The sequence below is a fragment of the Mirounga leonina genome, unplaced genomic scaffold (assembly GCF_011800145.1).
Source record: "Mirounga leonina isolate KUSES-001 unplaced genomic scaffold, KU_Mleo_1.0 Mir_168, whole genome shotgun sequence".
NCBI classification, from domain to species: Eukaryota; Metazoa; Chordata; class Mammalia; order Carnivora; family Phocidae; genus Mirounga; species Mirounga leonina.
In genome coordinates, this window is record NW_023270426.1 from 51870377 (window position 1) to 51896679 (window position 26303).

The 26303-nt window shown below is 47.6% G+C and overlaps 2 protein-coding genes across 2 annotated transcripts in view; one reads left to right on the forward strand and one right to left on the reverse strand.

Moving 5' to 3' along the window:
* Window positions 1–253: 253 nt before the first annotated feature.
* Window positions 254–26303, forward strand: CKMT2 (creatine kinase, mitochondrial 2). Its single transcript, XM_035015071.1, has 9 exons — window positions 254–359; window positions 17104–17275; window positions 18839–19037; window positions 20352–20447; window positions 20934–21155; window positions 22960–23045; window positions 23966–24089; window positions 24733–24867; window positions 26046–26303. The coding sequence occupies exons 2-9, from the start codon at window positions 17124–17126 to the stop codon at window positions 26301–26303; spliced, it is 1272 nt and encodes a 423-aa protein (XP_034870962.1). The 5' UTR covers window positions 254–359; window positions 17104–17123.
* Window positions 23288–26303, reverse strand: part of ACOT12 (acyl-CoA thioesterase 12) — a 93660-nt gene continuing 90644 nt past the window's right edge. The window contains exon 17 of the mRNA XM_035014764.1: window positions 23288–24980. The gene's annotated coding sequence lies outside the window, so the exon portion shown is untranslated. The remainder of the gene's footprint in view (window positions 24981–26303) is intronic.

Sequence of the window (26303 nt, forward strand, 5' to 3'; positions counted from 1 at the left end):
CCCCCGAAGCCGAAGCCGGGCTCTGCGGGGCTGGGCGGTCCGTCGGCCAGGCTGCGGGTCCGAACCTGGCAGGGCCCTGGGAGCGGCGGCCTCCAGGACCGGACATGGGGGAGGGCAACGTTCGGGGGAAAGGGCGGGTGCTGGAGAGCCCAGGGCCCAGCGGGAAAGCGTGCGAAGCCCGCCTTCAAGGGCAGCGCGGTGGGAGCCAGCGCGCCCTGGCGTCCGAGCGGAGAGTCGGGATTGGCCAGATGGGCCCCGGCCCCGCCCAGCCCCGAGGCTTTTCAAGGCCAAGGCCGGCCCGGCGGCTTACGCTCCTCAGCTGTTGCGGGCGGCGGGACGTGGGAGACTCCGGCTCCAAGGTCAGTGAGCCCGTGAAACCCGACTTTCTTCCTGCACAGCGGGGGCGCTGCTAGAGCCAGTGGGGGGGGTCTTGTGAGCGGTGGGCCGAGGGCTGCGGGCCGGGACCTCTGGCGCCGCGGTGACAGCTCTCGCGGCACGGCTCGCGGGCGAGGGATTCGTGGCGACTCCCTGAAGAAGCCGTCGGAGTGCGCGCCTTGCTGCCCGCCCGCTCTTCCCGGCACACACAGGCGCCGGCGGCCATTCCCTGCGACAGCTCTGCAGGGAGGCGCGGCCCTCGGCACCTTGCTTGTCCGCTTGTTTCTGACGGCGCCTTGGGAATTTTTCTTGATGGAGAATCTAAATGTTTCTGTGTTTGGGGCCTTAACCCTCAACTAATGCATTCGTTTCTGGGAGTGATTTTTGATTTTCAACCCCAGCAGCATCAAAAACAGGTGCAAAGAAGTGACTCGGGATAAATAAGTGGGAAAATGAACCTTTTGAGGCCCTCCAAAGGAGCTAATTACTAATTAACCCAACAGCTGGACCCAATTTAAATTGGCTAATACTAGTGCTAGAGAGTCATTTTTGAAATCCCTAATCCATTAATAACGAGCCACGTAACTGGTTTGCCCCCATCAGAGGTAAAAATGCAGCACAGTTGGCCGAAACGTGCTTCGTCTCTGGCAAAATGTGTTTCTTGTTTGCTTGTTGGCTGGGTTGGCTCACGGGGGCTTACGGTCAACCCTGGCTTTGACCCTTGAGTGGATGACATCTCTGGCTTCCCGTGCTGGGTGTGGAGAGTGACATGTGCCACCAGAGCAAGCCACCCTCGCTCGGCTGTCCTCAGTGCTGCCCTTGAGACCCTCCCTCAGCACTGCCCTGGCTCTGCGGCCCCGCGCGGGGTCAGCTGCAATCACGTGAGGGGGCAGTTCGCGCCCTTGCGACAAGGTTATGCTCCGTCAGCTGCTGTGCTGTTTCCAGAAGTGCCACTTCTCTTCCGTTTTGGAACTTGTGTCCTTGGTCTGCTAACTCCGCCCAAGAAGAACACAACCACCACCAGAACTTGGCAAGGGGGCTTCCTGAGTGAGCGGGCTCTCAGAGGATATTTGGGTGTTATTAGCTGTGTGGGTGCTCCACGTCCGCCTCTGCACTTAGAGGTGCTTTCCCCCCCACACCCAGCCTTTAGAGTTAACCCTTCCGTGGGCTAAGACTCCATTTCAGCAAAGGGCACGAGGGCCACCTGCCTCCACGGACTCTGCCAGTTCATGATGAAATCCTATCCTTAGAGAACGGGCCAGAGGCCAGGTCAGTTTTCCTAAAGGGGTGACTGAGAAAGGTCCAGAAAATCATGGGGTGGGAGGTGGGATGAGGAATGGGGAGTCCTGGGTATTCAGAGGCAGGAGGAGGATTGGTTCTGAGGCAGACTTTGCCCCCTGGCTTAGAGGCCCCGGGGCTCCATCCCTGCCGCAGCCTAGAGGAGCCATTTGTCATCTTTGTGTCAGCTGGGAGTTCCTGCCCCACTGAGCCAGGAATCCTGCAGGGAGCCAGGCCTGAAGGTGACTGTTGAGGTCACAGCGGTGCCCCCTCGCCTTGAGGCCACGCTCAGTCCTTTCCTTGGGCCGCAGAGAAGGCACCCACTCCTTTACAGCATTTCACAAGACTAGATGGCTCCTAACTTACTATCTTCTTGAAAACAATGTACCTGTGAGAGATGAGTCTGGTAATGGTCATACGTGTACGTCAACAGGAGCCCTAGGAGAGGCCTCTGGTTTACAGGGAAGGACTATAAATATCTCCTGCTTATGACTTTCTACTTGCGGAATAGAGCAGAGGTGACCAGCGGTGCCCATGGGTGACTGTGTATCTGGTGGTGGTGAAGTAACTTGAACCCTTTGCTCTCTGGGAGAACTGGAAGGGGACAGCCATTTTCTGCTGGCCTAGTAGACTGGCATCATGGGAATTTGTTCAGAGTGTTCTGTGGAGCTGGTCCAACCCTAAGGATGTCCTCTGTTTTGGGGTGACTCTCTGGAAGGAAGCTGACACGTGGTCCTCCTCTTGCCCTCCACTGCCCTCCAGCCCCGACGAGTTCAAACACGTGGACGCCATGTACAGCTGGATCAGAAATAACTCCGAGTCAGCAGAAAGGCATCTGTGGCGTCTTTATCCAGGATATTCAGGAAGACCAGGAATGTCCAAATTGAGGCAGTGACAGAACCCAAGGCCTCCACATTCCAGGATGTGACAGAACCCGACAGAACTCTTAGACCAGGACCCAGACTCCCAGGGTGCCTGCTAGGACAGAGAGATAAACAGCTCTTGGGCATGGTGACCAAAGGACTTAATATGGTGGTTCTTCTTCTTATTTTTTTTTTTAAGATTTTATTTATTTATTTGAGAGAGAGAGAATGAGAGAGAGCACATGAGAGGGGGGAGGGTCAGAGGGAGAAGCAGACTCCCCGCCGAGCAGGGAGCCCGATGTGGGACTCGATCCTGGGACTCCAGGATCATGACCTGAGCCGAAGGCAGTCGCTCAACCAACTGAGCCACCCAGGCGCCCGGTGGTTCTTATTTTTTAACAGAGCAGGTACCAACAAACAATATTATTGGCTTTTGCTGTGGTCTTGCACCCTGGGTAGAAACCTCCCTCTCTTGGAGCCCAGGGATTCTGCCAGATTTTAGCCCTGATGCTGTCAACAGTGCTTTTCACATAGAGGTGTTCCAAGTTAGGGAAACAGACAGAGCCCTTCTATGGGGGGGGGGGGGGGGGGGCGCTAGAGACAACGTCCCTCCTCACCCCTGCAGCCCCTCCCCCTGTATAAGGGAGGAGACAGAAGGGAAGGAGAGAGAAGACAAGCCTATGCCCCACCAGCTTAGAAAAAGGCAGGCTGGCCCAGCGTCCCCTGAATGGCCGGCAGGCACATTGGGCACCTGGTGTCTGAGTGGAGCAGACAGAGGAGCCCTGACATCTGGGCTACCTCAGGAGCCTGAGGACAAGGAAAGAGAATGGCTTATAATATTCCGGGAGTCTGGGGAGTCACATGCTTTGAGGGGACATTCCTGTGTCTAGGAGCTGTTGTGATAAGTGCATTTCTATGGTCTTGGGGAGTCTGAGTGGAGGGTTCTGTGGCACTCCCAGTCCTAAATCACAGGTGCTTTTTGATTACTGATCAGTGCAGAGCTGCCTGTCAAGTGCTGTGGTCTACAAGGAGCCCAAATCCAGGGCCAAAGACACACCTGGTTCAAATCCCAGCTCTTTCAACACGCCTCTAGACCTGGAGCAAGTCACCTAACCTCTCCTGAGCCTCTCTTTCCCCCATCTACGAAATAATGCTTACTTGGCAGGATTGTTGCAAAGATTGAAGACGTTGTTTGTAAGGCCCCTTGCATGGTGCATGGCTCATGGTAGGAGCTCAATAAATGTTAGTTAAAAAAAAAACAAAAACAAAAGACAACAGGTTTGACTGGGCATGCAGGGATGGAAAGGACATCCCAAGTGCAAAAGCGGAGTAAGGGATCAGAGGTGGGTGAAGCCAGTAGGTGAAGGATTGTCAACTGGGGATAAGATCAAGATCCCCTGATAACAGGGGTCTGGAGAAGAACTTAGGAGCCCAAGTAATTAAATCCATTTAGTCAACTCAGACGTTGGTTTTTAGAGCATGATCAGTGGATCTGAAAGTATGCAGTGGGTTCCTTCTAGAATGTAGTCTTATCTCAGATACAAATAAAACAATTACATGTAACACTTGAAATGGTAAAAACATAAGCTAAAATTAACATTCAGAGAAGGGGCAGACCAGTGCTGGTTGGGATAATCATAAGTGGCTTTTGGGAGAGAGTGGTAACTCCCCCATAGCCTTGGAGTCATTCGGGAGAAAGGACTTGCATATAGTCGGTGCTCACTGCAGCCTGTCACTTAATTCTCACAACACCTGGGAGAGGTCTCCTTGAGCCCATTATATAGATGGAGTTGCTAAGGCTCAGATTCCCAGACCCAGTAGGGGCTTGGAAATCACCTGTGAAGCTCTTTTCAAATGCACATGTGATGGCTCCATTCTTACAGAAACTCATTCAAAAGATACAGTCTAGAAATCTGGACTTCTGACACGCTTCACAGTTGATTTACTTTTTAGCTTGTTACTTTTTTAAATCCTAAAATTCTACATGCTTATTTTTACTAGTGACACAATACAGAGTTCTATTAAGAAAAAAATTAATAATCTGCCTCTTCCAAGTCTCTTGTTCTGAACTAACCCTTTGAGAAGTATGAATAACCTTCAATACTTTATGTTCACATAAATATATGCAAATGCACATGTATTTATACTGTTATAAAACTAGACCCACTCATTCTCATTGCTATGCAAGTAGTTTTTTCTTTTAACCTAAAAAATATGGTATAGATGTTCATCCAGGTTAAGTGGAGGCAGTTTTAACTAACTCTTTACTAGCTGTGGAATATTCCACCATCTGAATGTGCCACACTTAATACAACCCTTCTCCCTCTGATGGACAGACGACTTCCAGGTTTCATTTGTCCGTTTGCCCCTACAAACAGTGCTCCGTAATCCTCCTGTGAGTCTCTTCCTATATACTGCAGCTTTATTTCTGCAGAATGGATTTTCAAACTGTGATGCTTGGGCCAGTGACTATGCACCTGTTAATAGAGGTTTCTTGGTTCACTTTCCAGAATGTTTGTAGCGTCTCACTGAGCAGTCCAGGTGATTGGATCACAGCCGACAAGGGGAGGGCTATGCAGAGCTGCACCCTGTCTCACCTCCTGCCTCCCTGACCCTCCTCAGCACTACTCAGCAGGAGCCTTTTAAGACCAAAAGAAGGCCTGTCCTTGCCCTTTGCATGGGCCTTTATTTATTGCTCCCTCCAGCTTTATTGAGATGTAATTGGCATGTACCATTGTATAAGCTGAAAGTGTAGATTGTAAAATGATTGCCATCATAGCATTAGCTAACGCCTGTATCGCCTCACATAATTACCCTTTCCATTTTGTGGTGAGAACATCTAAGATCTACTCTCAGCAACTTTCAGGGATCTAATACAGTATGTTAATTATAATTAATCATTATGCTATACGTCAGATAAGTGGAAATAACCTTGGACCAACATCTCTCCATTTCTTCCACTCCCCACCCACTAGTAGCCACCACTCTGCTCTGTTTCTGTGAGTTTTTTAGATTCCATGTAAGTGATGTCATGCAGTGATGTCTTTGATTTCACCTACATAATGTCCTCCAGGCTCACCCATGTTGTAGCAAAGGCAGGATGTCCTTATTTCTCATGGCTAAATACTATTTCATTGTATATATATGCATCTTCTTTATCCATTCATCCAGTAGCAGACACTGGGGTGTTTCATATTGTGGCTATTATGAAAAATGCTGTAACGAACATGTAAATGCAGGTTTCTCTTTGAAGTACTGATTCCATTTTCTTTGAACGTATAACCAGAAGTGGCAATGTTGGATCATATGGTAGTTCTACTTTTTTTTTTTTTTTAAAGATTTTATTTATTTGACAGAGAGCGGCAGTGAGAGAGGGAACACAAGCAGGGGAAGTGGGAGAGGGAGAGGCAGGCTTCCCCCCGAGCAGGGAGCCCGATGCGAGGCTCGATCCCAGGACCCCGGGATCATGACCTGAGCCGAAGGCAGACGCTTAACGACTGAGTCACCCAGGCGCCCCAGTAGTTCTACTTTTTAATTTTTGAGTTATCTCCCCACTGTTTTACATTCCCACCCACAGTGCACAAAGGTTCCCTTTTTATCCACATCCTCACAAATACTTCTCTTGATTTTATTTCTTTATTGAAGTATAACTAACATACAGTGTTATCTTAGTTTCAGGCATACAACATAATGATTGAACAATTCTGTACGTAAGTCAGTGCTCACCGCAGTAAGTGCAGGAGCCATCTGTCGCCAACAGTGTTTTCCGTCTCACTGACTATATTCCCTATGCTCTACTTCTCATCTCTGTAACTTATTTCAAAACTGAAATTATGTACCTCTTCATCCCCCACCCATCTCCCCTCTGGCACCTACCAGTTTGTTCTCTGTATTTGAGTCTGTTTTTGCCTCTTTTTTCTTTGTTCAGTTGTTTTCTCTCTTAAATAGTGAAACCATGTGGTAGTTTTCTTCCTCTGTTTGACTTATTTCACTTAACATTATACCCTGTAGGTCCATCCATGTTGTTGCAAACGGCAAGATCTCCTTCTTTTTTATGGCTGAGTAATACTCCTGTATATGTGTGCGTGTGTGTGTAGACATACCACTCTTCTTTATCCATTCATCTGTTGATGGGCACTTGGGTTGCTTCCGTATTCTGGGCTGTTGTAAATAATGTTGCAATAAACATAGAAGTACATATATTTCCTTTTGAATTAGTGTTCGTTTTCTTTGGGTAAATACCCATAGTGAAATTACTGGATCCTGTGGTATTTCTGTTTTCAGTTTTGAGGAACCCCCACACAGTCTTCCGCAGTGGCTACACCAATTTGCATTCCCACCAACAAGGGTGCAAAGGGTTCCTTTTTCTCCATATTTGCCAATACCTGTTATTTCTTGTCTTTTTGATTCTAGCCACTCTGATAGGTGTAAGGTGACATCTCATTGTGGTTTTGATTAGCATTTCCATGGTGACTAGTGAGCGTCTTTTCATGTGTCTGTGCACCGTCTGTATGGCATGGGCCTTTATTTAATGATCTCCACAGGAGCAGAATTTCTGACTGGGAGCAGCTAAATGTAATTGTCCTGCAGAAAAGCTCTTGCTCTCCAGCTCGGGGGTGCCTTGGGCAAGCAGCAGGCCTGAGAAGTCCCTGCGGATGGGGCCTAGAAGGAGAAGCTATGCGGGCTGATGGACATGAGGGCTCCTGGGAGGAAGCCATAGGCACAGAAGCGTTGCAGTCTGGAGGGCAGGAACAGGCCTGGCCTGCCAGGGATGCACCTCCCCGGAGGACCAGGCATCCTCACGAGACAGGGGAGCCGAGGGACAAGGGTCTGTCCTGGCTGAGCAAGCCTAGGAAGGCCCTAGAAGACAGCCTGACCCAGGAAATGGCCGGACTGAGGGGCAGGACAGAAGGTGTCAGACAAAAGCATCCCTGGGAAGAACCCTGTGGGGCTCCAGGCAGGCTCTGTAATCACCCCTCGGGCCTTTCCACGCCACTGGCGGGTGTTTGCAGCGTGTTCAACTGATAACTCTGTCAGTCATGAGGAGTGAAGAAGCACGCAGACCACTTCCCTTGGACAAAGCTGGGCTGTTCGCTGAGGTGAAGGGAGAATGTTCTCAAACACTGTGGCAGCAGGTAGAGGGATTGTCTCTGTACTCCTTTTTCATCTTTATTATTATTTTCATTTTATATTTGAGAAAACAAAGCCTTGGAAAGCCAAGTAACTTCCTCAGGACAATAGAGAATTGTAAGTGGCAGAACTGGATTCAAATGCAGAATTTCCGGCTTCAGAGCCTCTGATCCTGATGCTACTCCTGTGTCTGTTCATGGCTGCTAGTTCCCTGTCACTGCTGGTGTCCAAGGAGGGCCTGGGTGAGCCCCCAGGAAAGCCCAGTGAGAGGATTTAGGCACAGGTGGATGGTTGGACAATTTCCGTCCTTTCCAGTCTAGACCTCTCTCATGAGGCCTCAATCATATTAAAAGACAGGACGTCCAGGGACACCTGGCTGGCTCAGTCAGTAGAGCATGTGACTTTGATATCGGGGTTGTGAGTTCAAGCCCAGTGTTTGGTGTGGAGCTTACAAGAAAGAGAGGGAGGGAGGGAGGAAGGAAGGAAAGAAAAGAATAAAAAAGAAAAGGAAAGGAAAGAAAAAAGAAAAGTCATTCCCTCTGGAATACCTCCCAGGTACCTCCAGTTCAACCTGATCATCCTGCCCTTGCCTATACCCCAAACCTGCTCCCCAGCCAGGATTCCTAGTCAAGTGAAATCCTCCAGTCAGAAACCTGGGAGGCTTCCAAGACTGCTTCATGACTCTCATGCCCGCATCTGACTGGTCACAAAAGCCCCTGAGCCCACCCACTAAGTATCTTGGAACTTCTTCCATCTATCTCCAAGAAGCCTTCCCACCACCATGGCTGAAGCCCGGAACATCTCCTGCCTAGTTTATTCCAGGACACCAGCACCTGATTTCCCTGCCTCTAGACCCTTCTCCCTTTTTCACCAATTTACCAATTTAGTAACATTAGCCACAAGAACTTCTGACACTTACTGCCTGTTCCCTATATATCAATATTTGTGCTGAGAGCTCATTTAATCCTCACAAAACCTCTATGAGTAGGTCCCATGATTAGCCCCATTGTAGAGGTAAGGAAACTGAGCAGCACTTCTCAAATTGTCTGTAGCAAAAGTTGTCATTAATTTCTAAGCCACAGCAGACCAATACATTTGTAAAACATAATAAGGTACAATTACTAGAAAAATAAAATACAGGCATAGAAAATGCCAGCTTAAATTTTCTTAATTAAAATTTCTCTATCAAAGTGCCATACGCATTCTAAATGCTTACTCCCAATTTTTCACCTTCTCTAGAAAAATCTTGATATATCAGGTAGACTTGGGTCTTCTCCCCTGCTAATTCTCTTTGCTCATGTCACTTTTGATTATAATGATCTGTTTTTACAATGATTTCTCTCTCATTCCAGACCATAAGCTTCTGGAGGGCAGCCCCAGAATCTGACACAGGGATTGATTCTCTAATGTTGTTGAATGGATGGATAGACAGCCAGGCAGATGGACAAATGGATGGATGAATAAATGAGATTCAAGGCAAGCTCTCAGGCTGCAATGTGATCTCCACTGGGGAGGCTGCGTTCACACTTTGCACGGGCCCCTCACTGAGTGGTTGTCCTTGGCCTCATTAGGTCTGTCCCTGGAAGCTGCAAGTGTTCTGGAATCTAGAATCAGTCAGGGTTGTGCCCAAATCATGGGTTTTCCTTGGGCCTTTGGGGAGAGTCAGCCACCACAAATCCTAGGCAGATTCAGCCCCAGTTTAATTCAACTCTAAATTTCAGGACAATTGCTTTCCATAGAGTTCCTCCAAAGCCAAATTTAGATCAGTGACTGTGGCCCAGGATGCCATGTCCTCATCCTGAAGATTTTGGCCCTAGGCATGGAACAGGGGTATAGCCTTCATTCCTCCCTTAGTCATTGTTTCTGCTCCAATCCTTGGTCGTTTGTGACCTGGTACTAGTCACAGGGCAGGTGGGGGCAATATGTCTGATCAAAACCAGACAAGTGCAGTGTAGCTGCGTGGTGTGGTCTCAAACCAGACCATGCCCTCCCAGGGGCTCCCACGGGGCGCTGGCTTCCATGGCAGAACGCCTATCCCATGATCTGCACCGGTTCCGACCACGGCCTGGGAGAACAGACTGCTGGCCTTGAATTCCAGCATTGCCACTCACGAACTTTGTGGTTTGGGGCAAGTTACAAGTTACTTTTCTTTACCTCCATTTGTGTATCTGTGAAATGGGGATAATAAGAGTATCAACCTCATGGGTCTGTTGTGAGGATTAAGTGGGGGTAATAACCACAAAGCCCAGCACATCACGAGTGCTACACAGAGTTTTCCCCTCAGACTGTGAGCACTGTAAAAGCTGCCCCATAATAAGCACTTAAATATTTATCAAACAAATAAATAAAAAGATACCTATCTTCACCACCTCATTGTCCTGTCTTCTTCCCTCTCCATCACTGCCCACTGTGACTTCTCTCCACCTGAAGCATGTCAGTGTCATTCACAGTGACTTCGACCCACACCGTCTGACTACTTCGGGAAGTCCTTGGTCAGTGGTATTCCTAGAGGGTGGAGGAAGCCCTGAGGGTTCACCCTCTGGGTGTTGCTTCCCCTCAGGGGGAGCCAGAACAATGCCTGTGTGCTGCTTGGCTATTTGGCCCGGAGCCCCCTGTGGAGACCCTGATGGAGAGAAACCATTCAGTACCCCTGAGAAACTGTGAGGGACCAAGGCAGCTAGAACTGGCTGGCTGCTGTATTCCTTGGGACACAAGGGGGTTGGCTCCATCCCAACATACTGTAATACTCTTTATTATTAAATCTTATAAGTAAAAACAGGATCTTCATTTAAATGAGTGCCTACTGAAACTCATACGTGCTTTTCCTTTATGTGTGTTACCTTGGGCTTTTAGTTAACCTCTCTGTTTTTGAGTTCCCTCCTCTGTGACAGGGGGCAAGATAGCTGCTCCTTGGGGTTATCGTGGGGAAAGTACCTGGCTTTGAAAATTCTAATTTTGATTTTCCTCCCTTATTAAGATGTGGAAAAAAATTTTAATAACTACAGTTATCCAACAGTGAAATGGGTTGCTTTAGGAAGTGGTAAGATGCCCAGCTCTGCTGGGGTTTAAGGAGGGCTGAAGGGAAAAGGGGTGCCTGCATTCAGGCTGAGCTCAATGACTGCTCATGTCCCTTCTAACTCGGGGTCTCTATGTTCATTCTCTCTCTTACCCAGCATTTATTACAAACCTTCATGTGCAGGCCAGTGAGCTTGAGAACCAAAAAAAATTGTGACCTCATCCTGTGGTCTTTGGATCTTGTCTCTTCGAAGTGTGGGATCAGTGCTGAGGGATGTCCACCCTTGCCGGCGCCCTGCTGAGGTCCTGACACAGTGCTCCCCCATGTGTAGGAAGGGGAGGAAACCAAGTTATCGCTCCCTAGTGAAAAAAGGGAAAGAGCCACTCCTCTTTTCTTGGAGCATTTCCTTTGGAAAACTTGTAAATTCTTTCTCTGTCCCTTTGAGATGTATATAAATCTCTTTAAGAGGAGTAAGCCTCCAGGCAGTTTTACAACCTAGAAATGTTTTTCTCAACGGCCTGGGAGCCATCTCTTTGAAATGTGTACATCAAGGAAGATAGGCCCCTACCTCCCAGTCTCGGGGGGGATGCTAGTGGTTCAACTTCGGTGCCAGCCTCCAAGGTTTAAGTAAAACTACCTGCTGTCAAAGAGACCAGAGAAGCTTATTTTTCCTTTGGCTAAAGGCAATTAGCTAGCACGAATGGCCACCCCAATTTCAGGTGAACTTAGGGTAAGCTCTGTGTCACAAATAGTGCTGTCATGGCTTCTTCCTTGAGTTACCTCGAGAACACGTAGGTAACGGTTCTATCAGCATGGTTCTCGAAAAGGGTGAGATTTTGTTCTGTTTTGGCAATTTCTTTAGTGGACTGCCTGTGAGGAGCATCACAGCCTGGCTTAATGCTTAGTAATAAAATTCTTTCCTGTGTTTTGTGGAGAGGCATTTCTGGATGACAGATTGGAGTTAAATTTCCCCAATACCCAGCACTGGCTCCTCAGCTGCCCCTTCCTTCCCCGCCTGCCTACACAGTCAGAGGAGTCCTGATGGAAGGAAGGCCACGCACACGAGGCGTCAGGCTTTGCCTGTTTCCTGCGGGACACCCTCTCCCGGACCTCCCTGGGAAACAGCTGGGCTCGGGCTGAGTGGGCTCTCACGGGGCGGTCTGTTATGGTTGAAAGATGAGGAGCCCGCATTGGGCTGCTCTGCTCTTGGGCGGCTTGTAGAGACCAGGAACCAGAGCAGGGAAGTGCTGAAATCCAGCCTACCAGCCTCGCTTGGTTGCTTTTATGATAGGATTTCAAAATCAATAGGTGAAGGGGACGGGATGTGTTTAATGTAAGTAGTTTTTTTTTTCTTCTTCTTCTTAATTTCGTAAGCTAGCTTCCTGGGTCAAAACTTGAGTCTAAGCTGGCTTAGATACTGGGCCTGAGGCTTTATAGCAAATTAAAAGTGAGAAGTACTTGGGGGCAAAGGAGCCAGGCAAGAAGGGTAAAGGTGCTTTGGGAGATAGCCCAAGGAAAAGGGCTCACTCCCTTAGACCTACGTGGATTGTCTGAAAGGAGACAAGCAGGAGGCTGTAAGATTTCCTTCTTCTGGAAATCAGGCAAAGCATGGCTCAAAAATAGGTCAGAGAAGAAATGTTTATTGATGGGCTACTATGTGCAAGGATCTGTGACAGGTAGGTAGGTTCCTGGACTTGAAGATTTTAGCCATCGGCTGGGAAGACAGCGCATAGTGGGCAGTTCCTTAACATGACAAGAACTACAGGACGGTTGAATTCACCAGCAGGTGTCAAACACCTGTGCAGCATACGTGGAAATGAATGAGCAGCCCAGGAGTGCTGTGGAAACGTAGAGAGCAAGCAGTCACCTTGGGCTAGGCGGGGCACAGAGAAGTTTCCGGCAGACTGAGGCACCAGGCTCTGGTTCAGTCACAAGAAGGATGGACAGTAAAGTCTAAACTGGAGGGGTGGTAAGAAGCAATACTTAAGCAAACAGTAATAATTTCACCAAAACAAATGAGTATGGTTTATAGTAAATAGCACAAAAGCACACGAAGTAAACTGATTTTTACTTATTTAAAATTTTTTTATTTAAATTCAATTTAGTTGACGTATAGTATATTATTCGTTTCAGGGGTAGAATTAAATGATTCATCAGTCATATTAACACCCAGTGCTCGTTATATCACGTGCCCTCCTTGATGTCCATCACCCAGTTACCCCATGCCCCCACCCTTATCCGCCTCCAGCAACCCTCAGTTTGTTTTCTATGATTAACTCTCTTATGGTTTGCCTCCCTGTTTTGGTATTTTAAAATACATCTATTTTATAGAGTATATATTTTATATATCTGTATTAGAATATGTTAGATATATAGTATATATAATAACAGATATATCAGAGAGCTCAGTACGGAGCTCAAGAGCTCTCATCCTGAAAGTCAGGCTGGTGCACTGTGGCCAGGGTGTTCTGGGCCCCATGACAGTCCCTGAATGTGTGTGTACATGTGCTGTGTGAGCTTTCATAAAGTTCCCAAGAGTTTATTTAGCTGACATTTGCCTCTTTGCCCCCAAAGAAGTCTGGATCCTCCTCCCAGGACACTGGCCACTGGGTGTCCTAAGGCTGAGGGAAGCTGGCTTCCAAACTTCTCCATTGCCTGTGTTCTTGGCCCGTCCACTCGTCCTCCGACTGGCCCAGTTCTCCGGCCTCACATCCCCCACTGTGCCCACTCAGTTGACACGAGCATTCTCATGTGGATCCTGGCAAGCCTCAGAGCGGCTTCCTACCCCAGCAAGAAGGATCCAGAATGTATCTGTTAAATAATGCTCCTGAGAGCCTGCTGAGTGCCCGGTGCTGTGCTAGGCAATGGTGATAAAACAGTGAGCAAAAGAAGCCAAGTTCCTTCCCTTGGGGGGCCTATCATTTATTTGGGGGAGATGGTCAGTAAACAAAGCAGATAAAATAACGAGAGGTGGGGACAAGTGCAAAGAAGGAAACAAAAAGGGTATTATTCAGAGAAACTGGGAATGATGCCTAATTTCAAGCAGGCTGTCAGGCAAAAAGAACAGCAAAAGCCAAAGCCTTAAAGTGGAGCCCTCTCCCCCTCCTAAGGGTGTCTGGATGCGGAGGCCTTTGTCCCTGGAGAAGCACCACAGCTGCTCTGGCCCCTCGTCTCCTCTCTCCACCCATCTCCTTACAGAACAGTTCAATAGGTTATGCCAATGCTTGGGGCATGGAGAGAATCAAAAAAATTAAAAAGCTGTGCAAGGAAGCTTCAGATTGCTCTATGCTTCAAACTTTGGTCCTGGTGGTTTCACAAGACAGACTGACTTACAGAACCACCATGTTTGGAAATTAGGCAAAGCCCAATCCTGACCACTTTGGTGGCCATGGGTTATCTCTTATATACCTTTTCCCAGCTTGACTGATTTATGTCACAGGTTACCTACCATCTTACCATCTGTGCAAATAACAAATCCAGCCTCTTGGAAGCAGGGGCTTCAGCTGCAGATAGGGGGGCTTATGGTAATATTTGGGACCTCCCAGGTAACAGAGTCTGTAAGACAAAGCCTGTGAAGCTTTTCAAAGACTAACTTTTAACACACAACAGAGATTTCATTTAGTCACGAGGAAAAACGGTTTTATTGCAAGCGTGGCTCTGGGTCTTTGGGGAGCAGCTGCTCCCAGGGTCCCTAGGCTGTTTGATGAGACCCTTAGCTCAGTCTCACTCTCAAGTTTTTCGATGGCATCTCAACAGTGAAATTCAGTGTTGCTATGTGTCCTGAAAAGAGAGGAACATAGAGTCAAGGAAGCAGGAAATCTTCACTTCACCAAAACTCTGAGTCTGTGGCAATTCTCTACAAGGAATGCAAGCAAGAGCACTAAAGATTTTCAGCTCCAGGATGGCTTAGGTTGCTTCCACCAAAGCCTCCACAGGATTATTGGCAGGAATCTTATGTCATGGCTCGGACAAGAGGACAATGTTGGAACTCTTGGATATAAATTGATATTATTTCCAGAAACAAGATATAGATATGACATTTCAAACATGATTAATTTGAGTTAGACACCCACCTACACATCACTCTCACATGGAAGAAGACCTTTGAAGACCACCAGTTGTCAATGGGGTGCCCATGACACCATTCCCTCCTCTTTCTCCTGACTCTGCCTAAGACTGGTCTTCTCAAGCAGACTCTGATGTGAACACATACCAGTGTCCAAGCAAAGTAAGGAAAGAAAAAGATTAAGACATTTGAGTCAAGCTCAGAAACAAATGGACTTCTTAGTCTGAACTGTCCTAGCTTATTTTTTGGCCCTTATATTTCCTGGAAAGAATTTAGACAAAGCTTCCTTCTACTTTGATGAGTTCTATGATAAACCTCAGATGACAGCATTATCTTTCCACTCAGGAAGGCGGCTGGAGGGTGTGGACGCAGCTAAGACGGAACGGAAAGATGTACATTAGTACTGCCTGCCACACGCAAGGGCCAGCAAGTATTGGGACAGTTCTCTGAGGAGCCCTCACCTACTCTTGGAAGGAGACCAACAACAGCCGAAGTCGTGTGATGAGATTACTGTTGGGCCAGTCCAAGTCCCTAGGACAACTTTAGGAAATGGCCCATTTATCTTGTCTGAGGATTACTAATTTCTGTTGTCTTTAGGACTCAGGGAATTGTTTTTAGACATTAGCACAGAAGAAAGGCTCTCTGATAATCTGATTTCCTGGGCTAGCGCAGAAAAATAACATCCTAAATTTTTTCAAGGACTCTGGTGCTTTTGGTTGAGATATTCAAGTTTCTCCTTAGAATTGCCCAAACAGATGTTAAATAGAGACTTTTAGGTGGAGATTCTGGAAGCATAAAGTTCATAGACTGATCCCAGTTCCCAAAATACAATCAAGGAAGAAAGTGAACCTCACAAGGCTGCTCTTAGAATTGTGTGTAAGGCTATGCCGAACTCACCTTATTAAAAGCTTACCTTCCACTGGGTGGCCCAGGTTTTCAGCCACAGCCATACATATCAGTGGGCTCTTTGCAGGGGTTAAGCTTGAAGGATCTTGGAGCAGTCCTTGGAACCTTCTAACTATTAGGGAAAAAATTCCACACTCCCTGTATTTGAGCATCACAGAGATGAACATAAGAGAGAGTACTTACAGTGATCTGTTCTATTGTTCTGCACTCAACAACCCACATTAAATAGCTCCCTGCTGGGTGATGCTGTGGATTAACTGGTCCTTCGGATCTCTGGGCAATAGCAGACACAGCAGGGTATCTGTCTGGGCAGGTCCTTATCCTGATTTTCATTCTTTGTTGATATTGAATACATCTAAACAAATACTTACATATGTCTTCTACATTTTATCGGCATCTCAGGCTGTCCTTCTAATGTCTGTTTCTTCCTAAAGTATATATTTTAGTGGTTCCTTTGTTAATGATCTCTTTATTTTCATTCTCATTTTTATTTATTTTTTTTGTTTGTTTTGTTTTTTAAAGATTTTATTTATTTATTTGAGAGAGAGAGAATGAGAGAGAGCAAGCACATGAGAGGGGGGAGGGTCAGAGGGAGAAGCAGACTCCCCGCCGAGCAGGGAGCCCGATGCGGGACTTGATCCAGGGACTCCAGGATCATGACCTGAGCCGAAGGCAGTCGCTTAACCAACTGAGCCACCCAGGCGCCCAGTCATTCTCATTTTTAAAAGATAGTTAGACTCTGTTGACTCCCCATTCCTCCTTGTGTGCTTGCTGATCTTTGAGAGCTTGTTACTTGATCTTCATCTGTAGGAAACCAGAGCCTAAACTGAGTGTACTTTCCTTAGAGAGGATTTGTTTCTGCTTCTGCTGGGAGCCAGGGATTTGGGGTCTGCTGACCTTGGGCCACTTTAACCCCTCTCAAGGGTCCTAGCTCACTAGGGGAGTCACAGATGGAGCTCTCCACCTCACTGCTGGCATCCTGACCTTAGTGCTCAGATGGACATCCGTCCTCAAGATAACCCAGACCTCCTCGCTTGTTACCCCGAGCTCTGCCACCAGCTCATTTGCAGTGAGTGGAGTGGGAGGGTAGGACTCAGAGACTCCCTCTACTTCTTCCAAGCCCAGGAACCCGTCTTATTCAGGCTCTCCTCACTGTGCAGTGGCGGGTTCCAAAGGAGCACCTGGTCTGTCACATAGCCAGCAGCGGAAATCCTGTGTTTATTTTTCCTGTATTCTCAACTGGAGAAAATGGCAATGGACTTCAGGCAGTTGGACATCCACAGTGTCTACAACTACGCACATTTCCGCAAGCAGTGTGAAGGGTTATGGGTGAGAAAGGAAGAAAGAGAAAAACCAAACCAAAAGAGAGGCAGTGGCTCCTTGCAGTTCTTTCTCTTTGCCTGGCGATCGCTGTGCTGGGGCTCAGGGCTACCCGGGGAGCTTGTCTAATCCAGTTTCTCTGCTTTCAGACACTCATCCAAGAGGAAGGATGACCAGTGCCTTCTCTAAGTTGCTCACTGGCCGCAATGCTTCTCTGTTACTTGCTACCGTGGGCACGAGTGCCCTAGCCACTGGGTACCTGCTGAACCGGCAGAACGTGTGTGCTGAGGCCCGGGAGCACCACCGGATGTTCCCGCCAAGGTAAGAACTCCTGGTGTCAGCCAGAAATATGCTTTGCCCTGCCAGAAACCGTCAGCAAGGGTCCTTCTTGTTGCTTTTGAGAATGACTAAGTCAAACTGACCATCACTGTTGACACAAAGCACAGTGACCTGTGGTGAATCCAAGAAAGTGTAGTGTTCTCATTCCTGCCCAGAGCTTGGGGTCTAACGGAATAGTAATCATACTCATAATGAACATTGGTTGAGCACTTTGATGTGTGTTAAGCGCTATATATGGAGTATCTATTTCATTCATCTTAGCATCCCTTTGTGGTAAAATGGAGACTTAGAAAAATGAAGCAGTGCCCAAGTTCACACACCTAGTGCAGCCAAATGCAAACCCAAGGACCCTGATTCCAGGCCCATGCTTCACTCACTGCCGTCCCACTTTCTGGAGAATGATGTTGTGGTACTGATGTTAAGGATCAGCTTTAAAGGCCATTGCAGATGGCAAGTGGGGAAGTGGCATGAAGATGGACATGATTTCTCAGCCCTTGGCTCCTCGCCACGGATGAGACCGCGCACACTGCATAGAGTTGGCATGCAGTGCTGACTTCACAAGATTCCGCAGAGGCAGGTGTGGAGGAGACAGACCAGGAAGACTTGATGGTCTTCTCAGAGATACTCATTGGCTCTTGTGGGAATCCAGATCTCTGAGGGAACTACCGACATCTACCATGTACCTCAGGAATTCCTGAGGTGAGATTACCTGTGTTTGCGCCCATGGGAGTCCTGAATCCCTTGTTCTTCAGCCAGGACACATCCCGGCGTAAGAGAGCGCCTCACTTTACTTCCTTCTGTGTACTGTTCCAACAGATATGTACTGAATGCCCGTTTCTGTAGCCAGCCACTGCTCTCAGCAAAGCAGACCCAGTCTGCTCTCATGGAACTTGCACCACAGATAGAGGACAGATAAATAACTGAATTTCTATGTAGCTCCACCTGCAGGGTCCTAGTCTCTCCATCACAGACCTAAGGGACCAAAATGTGGTTACTGCATTTTACCAGAACATCTGGGTTAAAAAAAAAAAAATTTGCATGGAATTTCCATTTATTATTTAATTTTCACTCTGTCTCCCCTTTCCAGTAAGCCATGGTCTGTGGGCTCCTGCAGCTAGCATCATGGAATCCTTAAGCAGGGCCAGGTCTCCTTCTTGGGCTGTTCAGGGGACTGTTTTTTCTTTTTTTTAATCTGGCTTACTTTTTTTTTTTAAGATTTTTATTTATTTGACAGAGACACAGCGAGAAAGGGAACACAAGCAGGGGGAGTGGGAGAGGGAGAAGCAGACTTCCTGCCGAGCAGGGAGCCTGATGTGGGGCTCGATCCCAGGACCCCGGGATCATGACCTGAGCCAAAGGCAGACACTTAATGACTGAGCCACCCAGGCATCCCTTAATCTGGCTTAAAGTCATGACTCCTAGACACGTGTCCCCATGCCCACTGGCCAAAGAGAGCCTGGTGGAAGGATGGCCAGAAACAAAGCCCTTTCGCAGGCCACTTCCCTCAGGCACCGCTCACTAAAAGCCTATCCCCTCCACGTGCAGTGCAGACTACCCTGATCTGCGAAAGCACAACAACTGCATGGCCGAGTGCCTCACCCCGACCATCTATGCCAAGCTCCGCAACAAGGTGACGCCCAATGGCTACACCCTGGACCAGTGTATCCAGACTGGAGTGGACAACCCTGGCCACCCCTTCATAAAGACTGTGGGCATGGTGGCTGGTGATGAGGAGTCCTATGAGGTAAAACTTGGCTGCTAATTCCAGAGTGGGGGGTGGTGGTGCTCTGGGTCCCAGAGTCCTTCTCTCCTCTGTGGGGCCAGCATTCATAAAGGGAAGCCAGCTTCAGCAGAACATCTGGAATGCTTTCTGGAACAAGAAGGTCTACAACTTCCCAGGGATGAGGCTTCCTTTGTTGCGGCTCTAGTATCCCACCTCACGGAGCAATGAGTTACACGACAGGGCTCTCTGAGACTGTCAAGGGGATGAATTGGTACAGACAAAATCTTGTAATTTATTGGTGATACATATGCACCAAAAAGACATTAGGACATGGTGTGTTTGTGGCTAGACTTTATTGAGGAAGGAGGATGGTGTGTGTCTTTAGCTTGGGAATTGCTGATCACACAACCACTGTAGCTTAGATGACTGAGTTCATCACGTTTCTCAGAGGAATCCCAGGATCTCTGTGTCCTCATCCTTGGGGCAGAAGCACAGGACGGTCTGCTGCTAGGGCGGCTCAGTCACCATGCAGGCCTCATCACAGAGCTACCTCTAAACCACGGCAAATGGCAGGGAGCTGAAGGCAGTTCCCTGGGAGAACAGCCATCAAGAGGAGGGACGGGGTCCTGCTGGTTAACAAGACTGGTAGTTCATTCACACAGAGCAGTGCGCTGCTCTGGGCCCCCAGAGTCTCAGACCAGAACTGGCTCCTGGGACCCCATGTGCTGCCCCACCCCTGGCCACCCACTTCCCACAGCTCCCAGAGGCAGCAGGCACTCCGTTGTGACTTCTTAACATTATCTTACCTAAAGGATATACCTGAAGTTTTTGCTTTTTAAAAAAATAGATTTTGCACAAGATAGTTTGGGCTGGGGAAGGACTGCAGGGTGAGAGGTCCTGGCTTTGCCCTGAGCGCTGCTGTGCACTTCTCTTATAGCGCAGCTGGTTTTCCGTGAATTTACTATGTTCACACTCCCGAACCTGATCATCTCTTTGACCACAAAACCACCTGTGGCACTTCTGCTCTGGCAGCTGCTTTCATCTTACAAAGAAAGGACTGCTGGGGAAAAACCTCAAGTCCTTAAACACAAGGCTTTCTTGCTCAGTGTCATGGCAGTAAGCTTGGCAGAATCACTCACTAGGGAGGTGGCCTGTCATTGCTGTTGTTATTGGTAACCATCAATCCACCACCCCCATTTCCTGTGTGGTAGCACTGAGAACGACAGAGGAGGGCGGCAGCTTTGGCGCTTAAGGGAGGAAGGGGCAAATGAAAGGGATGACCTCTTAATAGATGACCCAATTAAAGAGGAAACAAGTGTGTCTTCCCTTCTACAGGTGTTTGCCGACCTTTTCGATCCTGTCATCAAGCTAAGGCACAATGGCTACGACCCCAAGGTGATGAAGCACTCCACGGATCTGGACGCATCCAAGGTAGGCTGCAGCCCCCTGTGCTTTCCCAGGAAGCTGGCACTCCAGAGCCTGAAATGAGGGGCACCTGCGAGGAGGCTGACTCAGCCGGGCTCAGATGCCCTCTGCAAGCTCTGGGATGGCCCTGGCAGAGCACACCCCCTGCAGGGGCAAGGTCAGAAAGGTCCCCAAGTCTTTCTTTTCTTTAATCAGGACCAGAGGGTGGTGTTGGCCAGTGAGAGCTGTAAGCCTTTCCTAAAGCAGTTCTTTTTTTTTATCCTGCACCTAGTGGGGTAAAGGATTCCAGATGGCACTGCATAAAGTAGCTCAGCCCTGTATCTATGCGACCCCCACCCTGTAATTCCAACATGTGTCCAGCATGTTGTGCACAGGGTCTGAGGGCCCCCCGTCGGGGGTGCTGCAGGTCAGTGGGCTGGAACCACGGTGGTCGTGGCGGGGCTGTAGTCTGCAGCTGGCCGTGCTCACCCTGGGCACCCTCTGCTCCGGCAGATCACGCAGGGGCAGTTTGACGAGCGCTACGTGCTGTCCTCTCGGGTACGCACAGGCCGCAGCATCCGCGGGCTGAGCCTGCCGCCTGCCTGCACCCGGGCTGAGCGACGGGAGGTGGAGAACGTGGCCATCATGGCCCTGCAGGGCCTCAAAGGGGATCTGGCAGGCCGCTACTACAAGCTGTCTGAGATGACCGAGCAGGACCAGCAACAGCTCATAGACGTGAGTGGCCCTTGAACCATCTGGCCCTGCCTGGGGTGGGGCTGTGCCCAGAGCCCTCATGGGCACCATGAGGCCTCATGGGGAGCTTGCTGGGACTTCATGCTGTTCAGTATAAGGAAGGAAAATGAGGCCTTAACACTTTAGGTCAAGCCACAGAAATGGTCTGTGGTTAAAATCTGCAGAGGAAACTCCACTATGGAGCTGGGGGGTTGGGGATCCATGGGTGGAGGTTAAATGGAAGATCCCTTTGCTTGTTGAGAATGGTCTCCATTGCCATTCCCAAAGAAAGTCCTGGAAGCTAGGAAAATCTGGAAAGGAAGTTACCAAGGTGGAAGGTCTGCCCTGAGTCCCATTGGGGCCGCTCTGGGATTTCTGCTGCCTCCATGAGTCCTCAACAGCTTCCCTCTAACACTAGGGGAGACAAGACTCAAGTCCTTCTACTTATTTTCCCTGTAGCATAGCTAAAAATGGATAGCAGTTTCAAAAGGAACTTTAACTCTGAAGAAAAGCAGAAGCAAAGTATCTGTCGTTTTAGAAGATGTAATGCCACGAAATATGCCCCACTGCCAAACTAGATGAGCTAGCTTTGTAGTCTCTATGGGCCTCAGTCTCCTGGTCTCTGCAGCTGGCAGGCCAACCCTCTGCCTGCTCTGTTAGAGAATAAGCCTCCTCGGCCTCCAGCAGCCACTGGTGGTTTCCAGCATAAGGCCACAAAGTCCTCTCTGGCTAATGTCTCCCACCCCTTCCACTCAGACCGTAGAAGGCCTTCCCTCTCCATAGCTTTTCTTACCTCAATGTAATTAAATTTGAATACATGGTAGCCAGATTCATGTTCTTACTGTATACACACAGTCTTACTGTATACACATCAGTCTCTTGACAGTGATTTTGATAGGAAGAGTAGGATACTGTAGTTTAAGGCACAAGCTTGGGAGTCATACAGGTCTAGGTTTGAATCTAGGCTCTGTCACTTCCTAGCTGTGTGATACTGGGTAGGTTGTTTTCTCACTCTGAATGTTTTCCTCACTCATAAAATAAAATGATTATATTTGCCTCATGGTATTGTGAGGATTCAGGAAAATAAAAGCACACAGCATAGAGCCTGGCACATAGCGAGCACTGAATTAATGGTAGATATTTCTATTTGTAAACCATTATTTTACATCTCCAATACTTTTTTTTTTTTTTTTTTAATTTTTATTTATTTGAGAGAATGAGACAGCATGAGAGGGAGGAGGGTCAGAGGGAGAAGCAGACTCCCCGCTGAGCAGGGAGCCCGATGCGGGACTCGATTCCGGGACTCCAAGATCATGACCCGAGCCGAAGGCAGTCGCCCAATCAACTGAGCCACCCAGGCGCCCCTCCAATACTTTTTATTGAAAGGAAGAATACTAATAAAAGCCCTGATAATGCCGGCCACATAGAGAATAGTGGCTGTGTATACGACTTTCCCGGAACGCGTCCCTCACTCACTGCCCGCTCTGTCACTGGTGCGGGTGGGTAGACATAATCCATAGTGATTAAGTATTTCCATCTGGGCTAAGCCAGTGGTTTTCAGCCTTAGCTGTACACTAGAATCACCTGAAGAGCTTTAAAAAAATCCCACTGTCCAGGCCACACCCCATAACAATTAGGACAGAATCTCTGGGGGGGCAGGAACTGGGCATTTGTATTTTTTTAAAAGCCCCCATGTTGTTCCAGTGGGCAGCCAAGGCTGAGAACCACTGCCTGACAGACCGGGCATGTGTAGGTGTGTCTGATCTCATCATTTTTTCCTTTCTGCTTTGTCCCTTTCCACCTGCAGGACCACTTTCTATTTGATAAGCCAGTATCCCCTTTACTAACATGTGCTGGGATGGCCCGTGACTGGCCAGATGCCAGGGGAATCTGGTATGGACATAGCATTTTCACATTTGCAGTGTGTGCAGAGGATTTCCTTCAGATCACCTACTTGTCCTAACCTGAAGTTGCTGTGACCTGCAGTTGACAGCATGCCCGGCTTGAGTTAAATGGAGGGGAGAGAGATTGTAGAAATTGTGTGTGTGTGTGTGTGATTCCAAAGTATTGTGATGTTTCTTAAGATGTGTAAGAATGTTCGCTAGTTTGCATGAATTATGCATGAGAAAAAAGACTATTTTTAAGAAAAATTAGCTTCATATTATTTGACCTCACAGAGAATGTTTCATGACATTAAAACAAAAGAGCAGAAAATGAAAAATATTGAGGACTTAAGCAAAACCCTACAAGGAAGAATGGATATCAAGTATTTTATCTTGGCCAAAGTCCTCAGTCCACTTTGATTCCTGTACTTTGGTAGGTTATTTTGACACTCTCCAAAGGAGCTGCGCTAAGTGTGTTCATGAGCAGTTGCTCCATGTGTGTGGACAGGCAGGATCTATGCAGCAAACATGTGTGAAATCTTCTGCACCCCAAACATCTGGGGCTGCAGGTAAAAAACTTCCTTGAAGTGCCACAAGATTTTGGTTGAGCTTATTGTAGGAGAACACTCTTGTTAGTGTCGAAGCCAAATGTTATCCATAGTTGAATTACTGCTCTCCTTGTCCAAGGACTGGGGAAGATGATATTCTTGTTGGGCAAACACATGACATCTTTAAGCATTGGAGTTGGTCTTATTCGTCATTCTGTCACGCTAACATTATTCTGTAGTACTTGTTCAGTCACAATGAAAAACTTAGGGCCTTCTAGGAAATGAGGAAGGTGAAATGAAACAAGCTACAGCGGTAAAGGGAATTTTCATGTGTTGAAACAAATGTATTTAACACGCAACACCATATTTCTCCTTTCATTAGGCATAATTATGACAAGACATTTCTCATCTGGATTAATGAGGAAGACCACACCAGGGTAATCTCTATGGAAAAAGGAGGCAATATGAAAAGAGTATTTGAGCGATTCTGTCGTGGACTAAAAGAAGTAAGATATTACCAGAGATTTCTTAATATTCATTAAAATGAAAACACTTCTTCATCCTTAACAGAAGACACTGTGGTGACTTCCAAGATGAGGCTCATTTTTTCTAGGGATCATGGCACTCTTTGAGGGTGGGGCTACCAGGGTAGTGCTTCAAAAAATAGGTGGCTTTTTTTTTTTTAAATTACTAGTAAGTTCCTATGCTTCCCTTCCCAGTCCAGAATGGCTTAGGGAAGTCTGTGGATCATTAATTATATTCCAATTTCTTTAACAGTGCTCTTGGCGATTCTAAGCATAGAGACAGTATAGGATCTAACTGTTCATAAAGTAACCTGACCACAGCCTTACCGGCTGAGAATTCCTATATTCTCCTATTATTCTCCCACGAAAAATAATGAACAGCAACTGACGTTCACTGAATGTTTAGTATGTGCTAGGTACTGCATTCAGTGCTTTACATGCTTCATCTAATTTAATTGGATCATTTTAATATTTGGATAGTAGTATCCTTTTCCATTAAGGAAGTAATACAAATTTGCCTAGATTTTATTCATGGCAAACATACAGTACACATGTCTCTCCCTAGTGTTGCGGATGTACTGAGTGAATGGATATCTAAGAACTCCATTTGTTCACTGTTGTGTAGGTGGAACGCTTAATCCAAGCGCGAGGCTGGGAGTTCATGTGGAATGAGCGACTAGGATACATTCTGACCTGCCCTTCGAACCTTGGCACAGGCTTACGGGCTGGTGTCCACGTTAGGATCCCAAAGCTCAGCAAGGTAATGTTATGAAGCCAACAGCCCTGTTGGGTTCCACCAGGAAAAGTTCAGCTGCGACTTCTTTGTGGAGGGAGAAATCGCCATCATTCCATACCCTTCCTTACTTTCTGCACCTGTAATAGGAAATAACAAGAAAGGGTTAAGTTTGCCTCAAAAGACACTCGTATTATTTAGGATAAAAGGTTAAGGGCTGTAAGAAAGACGTATGGCTTCAAGAACAAGAAGTTTAAATTCTCCTTCTCCCTACAAGTCAGGAGGGTCAGGTGGGCTGCTCCGCCCTGCTCCATGGAGTTCCTTCCATCTCTGTCTCTCTCAGTGTAGAGGGTTCTCCCACTTGAGCCTGCATCAAAATTACCTGGAGGCTTGTCAAAACAGACTGCTTGGCCCACCTGCAGAATTTGCATTTTTAACAAATTTGACCTGGGGCTGCTGGTCAGGGAACTGCATGGGGAGGACCACTGTCTTAGGACATGTCCCCTCTCCATGGTCACGGTCAGGCCCCATGTTGCAGCTTGTGGGAAGGGGAGAGAGGATGCAGGTGTGACCATGTGAAGATTTCAAGTCTAGGCCTGGAAGTGTACACATCACTTAATGTTCGTTCCATTTGCAAGAACTTAGCCAGTGGTCACGTTCTCGGCTCTATCTGTGGATGAGGAGGAAAAAGAATTCTGGTAGGCATCCAGTACTTTCTGCCACAGCACAAGCAAATCAAATACTTGAAAACCATTTTAGAAAATGTGCTTCGTACCAAAAACAGAATGAAAATTATTCCAATGTTAAGAAAATTTGATGTGATTTAACTTCATGATTTTAATTCTATCAGTGAAACTATGATACAGATGAATAATCAACTCACCAAAGCTGGCATCCAAATGCCAAAAATGATATAGAAGTTAGTAACAGCTCTGCTACCTTTTAGCTGTGTGACCCTCACCAGTTCTATTCCTCTGAGCCTCAGTTTCCTCATCTGTGAAATGAGAATGAAAGCAGTACCTACTTCATGAGGTTGCTGTAAGGTTTAAAAGTTCTAGCATAGTGCCCTGGTACACAGTAAGTATATGCTTCATAAGTATTAACAGTTACTATCTCTCATTACACATCTTACTAAGTCCATGTGCCAATAATGATGGCAAATCAATTTTGCTTCTTCTGACACTAAGTACTGTCCCTTGTCCCAGGATCCACGCTTCTCCAAGATCCTGGAAAACCTGAGACTCCAGAAGCGTGGCACGGGTGGTGTGGACACGGCAGCAGTGGCGGATGTGTATGATATTTCCAACACAGACCGCATCGGGCGATCAGAGGTACCATCTCTCTCACTTTCCAAACAGCAGCTAACCCTACTAGCCTACGAGAAAAAGGGAATGGAGAAGCACCCTCAACAGCCTTGCCTTATTCACAAAAGTCAGACCTCGTCTTTCCCCACTGAGTCCTGA

Excerpts from the sequence above, each read along its gene's own strand:
- CKMT2 (XM_035015071.1), top strand. The coding sequence starts at position 17,124 with ATGACCAGTGCCTTCTCTAAGTTGCTCACTGGCCGCAATGCTTCTCTG. Across the intron at positions 20,448-20,933 it reads CGGATCTGGACGCATCCAAG|ATCACGCAGGGGCAGTTTGA; the intron begins GTAGGCTGCAGC and ends CTGCTCCGGCAG. Across the intron at positions 24,868-26,045 it reads GGATCCCAAAGCTCAGCAAG|GATCCACGCTTCTCCAAGAT; the intron begins GTAATGTTATGA and ends CCCTTGTCCCAG.